This window comes from Pecten maximus, unplaced genomic scaffold, assembly GCF_902652985.1.
Source record: "Pecten maximus unplaced genomic scaffold, xPecMax1.1, whole genome shotgun sequence".
Lineage (NCBI taxonomy): Eukaryota > Metazoa > Mollusca > Bivalvia > Pectinida > Pectinidae > Pecten > Pecten maximus.
The window spans coordinates 6,337-20,609 of NW_022979769.1; the positions used below are offsets into that span (position 1 = coordinate 6,337).

Genomic DNA, 14,273 nt, shown 5'->3' on the forward strand with positions numbered 1-14,273 from the left:
AGGGGAAAGTTTGACCCCCACAGGGACCATATTACCATAAATTACTATGCCTTTCAACACTGGCACCAAAAATTTAACATTTGGAAAACCAACGCCGACGCCGACGCCGGAGTGACAACATAAGCTCTCACTCTTCTTCGAAGAGACGAGCTAAAAATGACACAGCTCCTTGGGGAGTTATTCCAATCAAAAACTTTGTGGTGTTGTGATGCTTATAATTGGACCATGTCTCAGATCTGGCAAGTAAGTTGGAAGGTCGCTCAATAAAAACCTCAAAGCAATCAATAATTATTGACACTTTCACACCGAAATATTTGCGGAACGCCATAGGCATTGACAATTGAAGCTCTTCTCTATCAGGCCACAGGATCTCTTGCTTCAATTTGATGTACATCACATGAATAGTGTCCAGGAACACTTTTGACACACAACTTTTTGAAATCTTGAATCTGTATGCTAAATCTTGCAAGCCTAGATTTAACCGAAGTTTCATCAGCACCAACATTACTTTCTCAAACTTTGTTAATGCACTATTTGCCCTTCCGGGTATACTGGTTTCCAAATAATTGAAGATGGTCATCAAGGTATCGTAGTCGAGTCCAGTATAGTGTTTTTTGACTTGTCGTCGTCAAGTGACTCTGGAGACAATATTGTACATTTCAGTTTCTCCTTCAAGTCCATGTTTTCACTTGTCAGTCTTTGTAGTTCAAACCTCATCATTTCAACTGTGACTGTTGGTTCATTACCTGGTTGGCTTGGTTGATCCTCTGGGATTTCAGGAATGTCAACAGACTCCTCATTTACACAATCACTTACAGCGGGGCTAGTGTTAGTCTTTTGTAAATCTAAAAGTGCCTCTGCAGCCTTAAACCTTTTCACCTTATGCTGTCTTTCCTTAACGCGTTGGTACCTTTTCTTGGAAGACTGCGGATCTGGAGTTGCGCAGCTGATGGGTTGCTCTGGTCCCATTTTCTGAGATGGCGCCCAGTCCGGGTTAGTGCTGTCATACAGATCTGCTTTCCTTCCTGTTAAAGAAATAATAAATTCATATAGAATATATTTTCAAAAATGCATAGAATTGAACTGCGAATACAATGAATAGAAAGATCTTTAGTTTCCTATTAAATATCAAATATATTTACTTGTATGAATGCTTTTAGATATATTTTTACTTGTGCTACAAATTTATGCACTCGTGCAAATATAAAAAAAATGTCATGCTTGTGAAATATATTTAATATTGAATAATTAGAAACCATTGCTTGGTGTATAGATTATTACTCTTCATACTTGTCCATGTAGCATAACACTTTTTTATTATCATTATTATTAGAACTAGTGAATAATTCATAATTTTGGCACACCACAATTCCGGCCTCCAGCCATTACGTATTATATAATTACCGTCATATTGGCATAGTGCTACATTTACTACCCATTTGATTGGAGGTGGGGATGGGGGTAGGTGTTTAATAAAAGATGTCTAGCTATAATAAATAGGCCTAGTATAAGTTGACTGTAAACAATCTAGACGTTATAAGGACCAATGCCAGCCAGTCATATACATGACCCAGTGTAACTGTTGTACGTACACATGTGTAGGCTAGCCTGACTGCACGCGTTCAAGACTGATAGTGATAGTTTGTTTGTTTGTTTGTTTGTGTGTTACGGCCCATCGACAACTAGGGTCATTTAGGGCCAAACAATATACTAACAAGTTTTATTTTTAAAGTTAAAATCAGATAAAATTTGTCATTTTTAAAAGCATCCGTATTGTATATTTAGATCATAATGATAAAAAAGTTGGTTAAAAATGGTAAAATATATACATGTACGAATAGATTATATGAAGTAATATGTACGAATAGATTATGTGAACTTTGTTATAAATAGAACGCCAAAGACAGCAACGTAAAAGACATCAATGTCTATAAAATAGATCGATTTCTTTCAAGTAGCTAAATATTGTTTTCGAGTCCACGGAACTGAAAAGGGTTTCCACGTCCGGGACTCTAAAGTATTTATCACGAATGTGCTTGAAATCGGAACATTCTATTAAAAAATGCTCCACTGTGAATTGAGCATCACATGCATAACACATCGGTGGATCCTCTCGTTTCAAAAGGAACGAATGAGTAGGATATGTGTGCCCGGTACGGAGCCGAGAGAGGACTATTTCCTCTCTACGATCCTTCCGACTTGGTTTTGATGTTTTAAGTTTTGGTTGTACTTTAAAAAGTTTGTTGCTCGTCTCGAGAGACCAGCGTTGCTGCCATTTACTGTGAATGGCAGAACTAATTACAGGTTTGAAATCTGTATATGGTATTTTAATATTTGTTTGTTGCAGATTTAGAGCAAGTTTTGCTTGGCGGTCAACAAGTTCGTTGCCTTTAATTCCGACATGGCTCGGAATCCAAAGTAATGTTATTTTGCATTAATTTAAGATACGAGATATTCGTAAAACAAGGTTTTGTATGAGTATATTCTTTGGATCTCGTGATTGTAAATTCTGAAGGACAGATAGAGAGTCGGAACAAATTATTGCCTTTCTAATGCGTTGTTCTTCGATATGGTCGAGGGCCAAATCGATGGCACATGCTTCCGCAGAGAAGATAGAGGCATCATCTGGTAAGCGGATTGAAGAGCAATGGTGGTCGGAATAGCATGCTGCAGAGACCTTTACTCCATCTTTTGAGCCATCAGTGTAGATCTGAACGTGATCGGGAAAATCTTTAATGCATTCCCGAAAGGAGGATTTGTGTTCTTCGGGTAATGCACTCGATTTTGCCCTCACGTGTAGAGTAAGGTTAATATCAGGTGTTTCGACAAGCCATGGCGGTACATCCGATACGGTGTATTCGCCTATGTTGTCTAAGCTTATGTTAAGTTCATGAAGAAAATTCGAAATTCTAATGCCAAATGTTGGTAAGAGTTTTTGGTCTTGAGTAAATATGTTTCGGTATTGCGGATTGACAACAAGGTCAAAAGCCGGATTTTTCGGGTTGGATTTCAATTGGGCGGCATATTGAAGAGAAAGTTTTTTCCTTCTGTCATTTAAAGATGGTTCATTTGCCTCTACATAAAGGCTCTGCACTGGTGTTGTTCGGAAAGCACCAAGTGCTAGACGTAATCCTTGATTAGGATAGGATCCAACATTTGCAGGTAAGAATTCCGTGCCGACCCATAAACGATGGACCCATAGTCGAGTTTTGATCGAATAAGTGCCCTATAAAGGCGCAGAAGCATTTCACGGTCTGCGCCCCAGTCAGTATGGGATAGTACTCGTAAAATGTTCATTGCCTTTGAGCACTTATCCTTTAGGTGTTTAATATGTGGAACAAAGGAGAGTTTTGAATCGAAAATTAGTCCGAGGAATTTGGTTTGCTCTACAACTGGAATTTTGCTTCCATTTAATGTTAGATCGGGATCATTATGTGGCTTTCGTTTTTGGCAGAAGTGCATGCAGACAGTTTTTGATCTAGAAAATTTGAAGCCGTTTTCATCTGCCCATGTTTGTAGTTTGCCCAAACATTGTTGAAGTTGTCGTTCTATCGTGAGCATGTTCTTCGACCTATAGCAGATCAAGAAGTCATCAACAAATAGAGACCCTTCAGTTGACTTACCGAGACATTTAGTTATACTGTTGATTTTCAGACCGAAAAGAGTTACGGAAAGGATCCCACCCTGAGGGACTCCCATTTCCTGTTTAGCTGTTTCAGAATACGTTGAGCCAACGCGAACCTTAAAATGTCTGTCAGATATGTAGTTTGAAATGAACTTTGGGAGATTCCCACGTACACCAATTTCATGCAGGTCTTTCATAATACCATACTGCCATGTAGTATCGTATGCTTTCTCCAGATCAAAGAACACAGCAACAAGATGTTCCTTCTTTGCGAAAGCTTCTCGAATAAAGGTTTCTAATCTGACCAGGTGGTCTACTGTTCCTCTGCGGTTTCTGAATCCGCTTTGGAGTGGACTCAAAATATTATTGGATTCAAGGAACCAAACTAGTCTATTGTTTATCATCCGTTCAAGTGTTTTACAGATGCAGCTTGTTAGAGAGATAGGGCGATAATTATTTGGTTCATTGGAGTCCTTACCAGGTTTTGGAATCGGAATAATTGTTGATTCCTTCCAAGACTCGGGGATCTTACCGGAAGCGAATACTTGATTAAAAATATATAAGAGACATCGTAATGATGATTCTGGTAAATGTTTCAGGAATTGGTACGGAATTTCATCTGGCCCAGCTGCTGAATCGGTCGATCTTTTTAGCGATTCAAGCAACTCCTGTAGATCGAAAGGCTTGTTGTAACTTTCTGTGTTGGATGATTTAAAGTTAAGACGTTTCTTTTCTTTGTCTTTTTTGAAAGTTTGGAATTTTTTGGAGTGATTTTTGGCGGATGAGTTCTGAGCTATATTTTTAGCAAATGCATTTGCAATTTCAGATGTAGAAGAGAAGATTTGGTTACTGTTGATAAGATGGGATGCTGGTGCCGTTTTTCGTTTTCCATTTATTTTTCGTATCTGATCCCATATCTTTTTTGATGATGTGTTTGAAGATATTTTAGAAATGTATTCCTTCCAGCTATTCTTTTTGTCGGATTTAATAGATCGCCGAGCCTTCGCCCTCCAAATTTTAAAATTATTGTAATTTTCAGTTGTAGGGGAAGTCAGGAATCGTCTTAGAGCTGCCTTTCGGCCGGATCTATTGATAAAAGATTCTTCAGATAAAAGGAACTTTGTAGGTTTTGGGACGGACTTTGGTATGGTTTTTCTGGCAATAGAAGTAATCGTTTCATTGAATGTTTTAATTGGGTCATCGAGGTTAGTGAATTTTTCAACAGTAAGCTCCTCGTTGCACAGGTGTTGGAAGTGGCCCCAATCTGCTTTGTGCACATTCCATCGAGGAAGTGGTTTATCAAGAGGGTTCCCAATATTCTTCAGAAAAATAGGGAAGTGGTCACTCCCACATAGATCATCATTTACCCTCCAGTCATAATCGAGTAAAATGGATGGATGACATAATGATAGGTCTATGTGGGTACGGGAGCCTGTAGCAGGGTGTAGATATGTTGGGGTATTATTGTTAAAAAGACACAGGTTGTTTTTATCTATAAATTCCTCAATACGTCTTCCTCTCTCATCTGTGTTCGGGGAGCCCCACAGACTGTTATGCCCATTAAAATCTCCGAGAATTATGTATGGTGCTGGGAGTTGCGAGACGAGGTTATTAAGTTGCTGAGTAGTGAAAGCAATACTCGGAGGAAGATAAATTGAACAGACAGTTACTTGTCTGTGTAAAGTTGCACAGACAGCAACAGCCTGTAAATTTGTGTTTAACGTGATAAGTCTATGAGGAATAGTTTTATGGACAGCTACAGCTGCGCCACCTCTGTTTCCTACCGTTGCGATGCTATTGTAGAGCGAGAAATTTCTTAAAGTAATTGGGTTTTTTAACATGACTTCCTGAAGGCAAAATAAGGCAGGTCTAAATTCTTTTGATAAATTTTGAAACTCCTCTAAATTTGCCCTTACCCGGCTGTACATTTTCCAAGGACTACCTCGGAAAAACCATGGAAATCATTGACCTCGGAGTATTGAAACCTGGTTTCCATGTTTTTTCCGAGTTTTAAAAAACGAATGAAAGAGATTCAACAAAGTAATAATCTCGGAAATACCTCGGAATTGAGAATGAAAACTCGGACATGACCTCGGCTTTCTGAACGCTACCTCGGACATGACCTCGGCTTTCAGACCGCTACCTCGGACATGACCTCGGCTTTCAGAACGCTACCTCGGACATGACCTCGGCTTTCAGAACGCTACCTCGGCTTTTGGAATGCTACCTCGGACATGACCTCGGCTTAACAGAACAACACTACCTTGGACAATTCTTGGGGTAACCTCGGAAATACCTTGGACATGACCTCGGAAGTGAATTGAGAATTCAAAAGAAATATTAGATAATTCAGTACTCTCAGTGCACAGTGGTCCTCCCCTTCCAGTTTTAGCACCACATGATGTTTGTTGTTGTCTTGTACAAATATATCAATAATAAATCTGGAAATTAAAGATTAAAAACACGGTTTTCAGGTGAAAAGTTTGGAACAATAAAAAGGCGAAAGTCTATTATAAAACAATTATTCTTATTGCTGTTATTTTATTAATTCAGAAAACTAGTGGTGTTCTGATAGTCAAAAATCGACCACTTCAACAAAAATTAGAGTCATCACTTATTTTGAGAAAAGGAAAGTATACTCTTAAATCAAGATAACTAGATTTTGACTATTGTACGAAAATACTGCATAACAGCACCTTGTCAAAATGGCAGATGATAAATGAAGTCCAAAGTGCTATATGAAATGCTATAAATTACATGTTCTTAAAGTAGTGAAGATATATACTATTTGGATTGATCAATTAATTGTTCACTGTATTCCTTTCAATAATTGATTGTTAATTTGCTTTCCTCCCAACACTACAGAAAACTGTTCATGAACTATAAAACCAGCTAATTTTCCTCATCGGCATCGGCTTGGCTTGAGGAGGTCAGCAAGCTCCCGGTTGATGTGTGACTCCTTCCTGACACCATAGAGTTCAGCAACCACATCTAAAACACAAAGAAATGGAAAATGGAGAGGTTTTATTTAAAATCTTTAATTTAGAGTATGTGTGGCCCTTTTCAGAGGCCCCATTGACCTATGAATATTTACATTCCTTTAAAATATTATGAAACGAGTTTGATTTTGGAATCAAATGCAATTCAATTGTTTGTTTTTAAGGGGCTTAACATCCTTGCAAGTTATAGTCATATGAAGACAGGTGTCAAGAAAATATGTCAAGACAGATGTCATGGACTGAGTGCAATGACATTACTGACTTCATTCATTTCACTGAGCATAAAAACCAATTACCATACAGAAGTTGTAATTTTTCTCTGTCCTCAATCCGGGGCTTTGCTGGAGTGCTTCTGTTTGGCGCTTTCCCAGTCAGGCTCCTCCCTACATATTCCTCTCTTTTGAACAGCCTTAAAAACAAACGCTTTCCTGCCTTTGAATAATCATCTATGCCTTGGCATAGTGACTTCAATTGTTCCTGTTAAAGAGAAAAAAAAAAATAAAAAAAAAATAGGGTATTCCATTTATTTATCTATATAGTATGTACAGAAAATTCAAACTTGAACCTTCGAGACAACATATATTACATACATTAATATAAATTAGATAAATCATTAAGTAAAGGCAATTTTAGATGTGTGCTATAACCTGGCCTTGAACTATCTATGACATATACAGGCCTACCAAAAATACATTAAACCTTCAGCTTAACTCGCTATACAATTTTATACCTTCACAGTTCTGTTAGGTCTTGGTTGAGAAGCAGTCATTTACCAGTTACCTTTAGAAATATTTTAGCATATTTAGCCCATGTGACATTCTGATGTCCTTAGTGCAAGTAAGCTATAATGGTTGAAATGTGGCCATAAAATCTAATGTTTCCCTAAATATTACAAATAAAAATTAAAATTAAAGTTACAATATTGTCTACTGTCATTACCTTGGTGTAGGACATCTGGCCAGTAGTTGTAGTTGTGTCCAGGCTTGTTGGTCTATTTTCTAAAGATGTGGCCTTCTTTATATAAAAAAAGTGATTATAGTGATTCTTTTAAGAGTTTTTATTATTTTTTTCTCATGTTTTCATTTGAAAGAGATTTATTTTACCATTAACTTAATATAACCTCTTCTGGTTTATCTGAGCAGACCAGTTAATATCACTAGAAGAAATTAAGTCTATCTATTCACTCAAGTATTTAAGTTTCCCTGAAATTGTCAAAGCTTGACAAATCAATTAGAATTTACAAAGCTAAGATAAAAACAACATACCATTTGGTTAGTTGTTACAGCATCTTGAACTGGCGTTGACTGTAAAAAAGGGCACTGCGATGTTATATTCTCAGTAAGATAGCTTGTATGTCTAGATCCTGTTTCCGCCCCCCCCCCCCCCCCCTTTTTTTAGTTACATTGATACTTGATGAAGAAATGGTGTGCTATTGAAAGTAAACACTACAAGTGACTTTAATAAAATTTTGCTTACATAAGACATCACAAAGACATCGCAATAAAGATTTAAGCTGTGGAACTTTTTACTTAAAGTGTGGTTTTTTTTTTTAAAGATATATTACACTGTTCATCTCTGCCAAAGTTATTCATTCATGTACTTGACCACTGATTTTGCTCCAGAAATATAAATAGATGAATAACCTTACCTCTGTGATAGTGGTTGCACCTGAAGAGCAAGGTTGGTTTCCATAGTTGACGGTATTCATCTGTAAAGTAATTATAAATATTAATTTTTGATAAGAAAACTGGAAAAAGGGAACCCAAAGGGATTTAGCATTTGGTGCCGAACACTGTCAAGCGATCTAAATATTACTTAGAACTTATTAGAACTACATAAGACAAATCGATGGTGGGATTTCACAAGCGACTAATTTAAATTGGATGTCTCATCGATTGATTATCAATATAAATCCATAATCAATATAACACTAACATGGAGCCTACTCAAATGTATTGTAATATATACCTGCTGTTGATTATACAGCCAGGAAACTTGGTTCTGAAGCTGATGAATATAGGCCCAGCACTTTGACAATTCTAACTCAACAGCCTCCACCCTCTGTTGCAACTGGACATCTGGACCAGTTCTGTTGTATGTGGCACAAGATGACGTGTTGTTCAGGACATCAAATGATTGTCCTAATATAGATGAACTCCTGCAAAATAATTAAAAAATTAAAAGGAACCCTGCTAATTGGAATTTTGGACTTGTTATCTTTCATATTGTATATTTCATGCTGGTTTACTGTTGTTACTGATCAGTCTGTATTGCTTGAACAATTGATGAAAGCTATTTTGAACACAAGTTTGTTGTTAACTCAATAAACAGTAAAAAAAAATCAAAGTACTGAAAGTACTGAAGACACAAACGAAAACAAATTATTTTAACTGCTTTTGTTTAGTGGGGACATGGTCAACTTTGTATGGAACATCACCAATACCTGATTAGGACTAGGACAAAATATTGGCAAGAAAAGAAATTCATATCTACTTTTGATTGCAAGTGCGTCTTGGCAGCTAATTTTCAGAATAGGTACTCGGGTAATCTTATTTGACATCTTCAATGGGTTAATGTATACGTAGTTATAGATGTAATATGAATATCCTAGATTACCTGTAAAATTAATGAGGCCTTTCTTTTCAAACTTTTGAGGATCCCATGCCTATAAGCGCTTCACAAATTATCATTATCATTAGCATTTGAAAAAATATTTATACATTTGATGTAGCGCCCCATCTAGCTACCAGCTTTTAGATAAGAGAGAGCTCGGGTTAAAAACATTTGTGTGATTGTTTTAGGATTTTATCGTGTGTGCGAGCCCTGGTTTGAATGATGTTATGTCAAGGTTTTGAATGATATTTTGTGGCAGATTGTTCTATCCCTTCAGTGCCTTCTGTAAAATAGCGATAACAAACTTCAATTGTCAAAATACAATATGGCTGCCTGTCGGCCATGTTGTTTTCCGATTAGTCTCAAAATGCAATATCCATAACTAGGCACCGAGGGGAACCTACATATAAAATTTGAGAAAGATCCCTTCAGCACTTTCTGAGAAATAGTGATAACAAACTTCAATTGTCCAAATCCAAGATGGCTGCCTGTCGGCCATATTGTTTTCCGATTGGTCTCAAAATGCAATATGCATAATTAATGTAAGCACCAAGAGGAACCTACATATGAAATTTGAGAAAGATCAATTCAGTGCTTTCTGAGAAATAGCAATAACAAACTTCAATTGTCAAAACCTAAGATGGCTGCCTGTCGGCCATATTGTTTTCCGATTGGTATCAAAATGCATTATGCATAACCACCCACCAAGGGAAACCTACATATCAAATTTTAGAAAGATCCCTTCAGCACTTTTTGAGAAATTGCGATAACAAACTTCAATTGTCCAAATCCAAGATGGCTGCCTGTCGGCCATGTTGTTTTCCGATTAGTCTCAAAACGCAATATGCATAACTAGGCACCGAGGGGAACCTAATTATGAAATTTGAAAAAGATCCCGTCAATACTTTCTGAGAAATAGTGATAACAAACTTCAATTGACAAAATCAAAGATGGCTGCCTATCGGCCTTATTGTTTTCCGATTGGTCTCAAAATGCAATATGCATAACTAATGTTAGCACCAAGAGGAACCTACATATGAAATTTGAGAAAGATCAATTCAGTGCTTTCTGAGAAATAGCAATAACAAACTTCAATTGTCAAAACCTAAGATGGCTGCCTGTCGGCCATATTGTTTTCCGATTGGTCTCAAAATGCAATATGCAATACTAGAAACTAAGAGAAACCTATGAAATTTTAGAAGATCCCTTCAGTACTTTGAGAAATAGCGATAACAAGAATTGTTTACGGATGGAGGGACGGACGGACCACTGACGCAGGGCGATTTGAATAGCCCACCATCTGATGATGGTGGGTTAAAAACACCTGGGTCTGATAAACAGACTCTGGAAGCGTAGAATGCGGATGTAGACAGGGCAGGGTATACCATCACGACGGGCACATTAAACTAAGCACTATATTCAAAACTTAGAATTACATGCTCATATCAGCTCAGACTTCAGACAGTTTCTTAAGAGTGAACATGATTTTCATATAGCACTCTACGTTATATGTTTACACTCCATACTGTGTAGCTACAAATCATCTATACAACAAAAACACATTCATTCACATGTACAGTTCAAATCAATTTGAAGTGGAATTTTGTTTTTCACTTATGTACATTGCATCAAATATTCTCCGCAATAGTATATGTACCATATACATAACTGTAACTGCATGATACATATATATATGTATGTATGGTATATATATCATGTTAATTAATGTTAGTGAGATGTGAATGTAGCTATATGTATTGATATCATCGATTTCAAAATCAGAGTTTTTTTTTTAATCTGCAGCATCTGTCAGATGAAAATGTAGTTCGAATGCCCAAACTGGATGAACTGTACATGTAGTAGCATTCTTCAAAGTCCATTATGAATGCTTTTCATACAAATGTATTTCTTTCAATTGGTCATGTGTTTAAATTATTAGAACACTGAAGTAATTTTTATTTTCATAAAAATGGAAGTACTGCTTATCTTTAAAACTAAATTGGATATTGATAAGATAAATTTGCCAAAATGTTAAAATCAAACCTTATTAAGTAGAATCTAAACAGTTGTAAATGGCTAAGCCCACTATTCTTAACAACAAAATTACTTATTTTGATTCTCTGTCAAATATAATCAGGTTACTTGAAGACTTTGTCAGAAAAGTTAACACATATATACATTATTAATAGTTGCTTTAATTAAATTAATCTGAATTTGAACATTAAACCGACTTAACAATTTAAATGAAAAAAATGTGTTTTCACCATTTACCATAATTGACAAGAAGAAAATAATTATTTAACTCAACCTATGATATAGTATGTAACAGTCATCAAGACAATACTATTATCTTTAGTCATGCCAAGTTATTTCACAATAGGATATATGCACAACACAAAAAAGTTTTACAAATTTTTGTTGTTTAGAAGAATAATGAACTTAGTAATTTTTGCTGTTCTTCTCAAATAATATGTACTAGTGTTGTAAAGAAAAAAAGATTAAATAATAATAATAAATCTAAGTGATAATAAATTATTGGCATTGATTTTTCAATACTTTACTGTGCATTAGTTTAAAGGTTAATTTAATTCAGAAGCTGAAATGATTTAAGACAGAAAAAACCGCAGATGTAGGAATATAACATTTCCACTGCCTTTAAATATCTCTGGTTAAATTTAGCAATCAGTACATTTCCATGAAAAATGGTGTTTTCTAAAGAGTTACTGCCCTTTAACCGTCCCTGAAGCGTTCAAAACTCCACCAAACATAATAAAGGAATATGTAGATGTACATCGTAGACCCCTTTCTTTTTTATAATATGCTTCGACTGTTATGTAATATTTCAAATGATAATGATAGATCATTTTCTATTTTTTTTAAACCATCACGAATATTAGAAAAAAAGAATCAGTCGCTATAATTAGAGATGAAATTTTCAGTGACGTCAGACAGCCACGTTAATGCGGTACGCGTTCTGTAAACGAAAAACTTCATGTGCATTACGTAGGATATAATCAATAGATCCGAAGTCAATATTAATATTCACAAGTCCATTTGACATTTCGAAACCCTATTCAGTGAGAATTTATTTAACTTTTTATTTGCAAACATGCGTATGGTACTCGACTGCCGTTGTTGTGATATTGTCATGATGATAGACAACTTTTTTTCTTTCGTAAAAAAACATCTATATAATCTAACCATCTGCAGACTACATCAATCACATGCAAGTTAATATTTCAGTGAGAAAATGACATTCAAAGTTGGGTTTGATCACCTACTCTTTCTTTTATTATTGTTTACATTACTGAAAGATGGCGGACAAAAACGGATGCTGGATGAGTGATTTTTCAATGTACAAAATAACAACGATATTCCGACGAAACTTTATCAATATTATAACCCATTCAGTAACATGCCACCAAGAAAAAAAACACATAGATGTCGATGATGAAAATTCAGCGTGATGTTAGTAGATTTTCTTCCGGGTCACAGGTAAGCAGCCAATATGGCGCCAGCGAAAAGTCGATTGTATCATTCCGCGTGAAATCTAATGCGTTCAACGCGGAAAAATATTCTTACGTATCATCGACAGAACATACTTAAATTAAATACTTTGAAAAACTATCTATTTGTGAGGTTCTGTTGTTTTGTCATATATCTAACGAAACTGCAGTGTTGCATTTGACTCCGTAAGTCACGGACTATTTTTTTTTTTGCGATAGAATATGATTGTGAAGCGGCAGTGGAAGTTGTGTCAGAGCGAACGAAAATGCCAAAAAAAACCCCATTGTCCTGTCAGCTTTTAAAATACAACAAACAAAAGGTGATTTTTTTTAATAGCTGAACTTCACTGTATGTCATTTTTTATCGTGAAGTTAAACAAATATTTACTGCATAACATTACGGAGTTACTGTAAAGCAACGTTTAGATTGGCCAACAGCAGTATCCGCCAGAGCCCTCAAAAGCGCTGACATAGACTCAAACTTACGTTTGTGTCAACAAAACAAAACGTAATTTTTTTATAGCTGAACTTTACTATATGTCATTTTTTATCGTGAATATTTACGATATTTACAAATATTTACTGCATAGCATTACGGAGTTACTGTAAAGCAACGGTTAGATTGGCCAAGGCAGTATCCGCCAGAGGGCATCGTAGATTTTGTCAGCTACACCTCAAAAGCGCTGACATAGACTCAAACTTACGTTTGTGTCAAAAATGAACAAAGGGTCAAAATGGTCATATGAGTTCTGAGTCATTTTAGCCAATTTGACTATTTTGGCCCTGCCCATCAGCTCACGGCCAGATAAAGTATATTAGTAAGTATATTCGTAACTGATTTATGTTAAGTCAAACAGTATCAGATTGTACTTAAGCTTACCTAATATTCTTACCTAGTTGACGATTGTGTCAAGTCTTGATCATCCGAAAGACTATTGAAATTAGTCTCTGGAACAGAGCTGCATGATTGCTGATGAACAGCTACTTCCTGGGTCTCAATACTGGGCGTTGGCATGACAACAGCTGCGGGGTGGATGGTGTTGCATCAGACTGTTTTGATGATGATACCAGTACTGATGCAGCTGGGAAGTTAGCAAATCTAACTCAGTAACTCCAAACAACTGGCAGCCTAGTCTCTCATGTTCGTCTAAAATTGTATTAGAAAGGAATCAATTTTTAAGTGTAAATGCTGTTAAATAGGATCTGAAAAGTCATTTCTTTTTACCATAAATTTGAATCTAATATTCTATGCATTTATAACATAAATCCATATTCATTTTCACAAACATATAGTATATTCCATTTAATATGGCTTCTGATCCAACTTAAAAATATCTTAATAATTACAATGTCAATTATTATCCAATTGATGATTTTATTTGATTAATTCAGTTTGTTGAAATAACAGTTTTTGAAAACTAACCTGCTGCTTTTTCTTTAATTTTTCATTTTTTTATTTGACTTCTCGATTCCTTCGAGTGTCTATGTTAGCTGTTCTTCTCGATCAGTACGACTAGCTCTGTTCTCCCA

At 35.9% G+C, this 14,273-nt stretch overlaps 1 protein-coding gene across 1 annotated transcript; it reads right to left on the minus strand.

The window, feature by feature from the left end:
* Window positions 1-6,138: 6,138 nt before the first annotated feature.
* On the minus strand, window positions 6,139-13,758 carry LOC117319185. Its single transcript, XM_033874021.1, has 7 exons — window positions 13,637-13,758; window positions 8,593-8,782; window positions 8,273-8,332; window positions 7,890-7,928; window positions 7,564-7,638; window positions 6,921-7,101; window positions 6,139-6,616 (listed from the first exon to the last, which is right to left on the minus strand). Exons 1-7 carry the CDS (start codon window positions 13,756-13,758, stop codon window positions 6,528-6,530), a joined length of 756 nt encoding a protein of 251 aa, XP_033729912.1. The 3' UTR covers window positions 6,139-6,527.
* Between the last annotated feature and the right edge of the window lie 515 nt (window positions 13,759-14,273).

Excerpts from the sequence above, each read along its gene's own strand:
- LOC117319185 (XM_033874021.1), bottom strand. The coding sequence starts at position 13,758 with ATGCCAACGCCCAGTATTGAGACCCAGGAAGTAGCTGTTCATCAGCAA. Across the intron at positions 8,783-13,636 it reads TTGACACAATCGTCAACTAG|GAGTTCATCTATATTAGGAC; the intron begins GTAAGAATATTA and ends ATTATTTTGCAG. Across the intron at positions 6,617-6,920 it reads AAAATTACAACTTCTGTATG|ATGTGGTTGCTGAACTCTAT; the intron begins GTAATTGGTTTT and ends TTTGTGTTTTAG.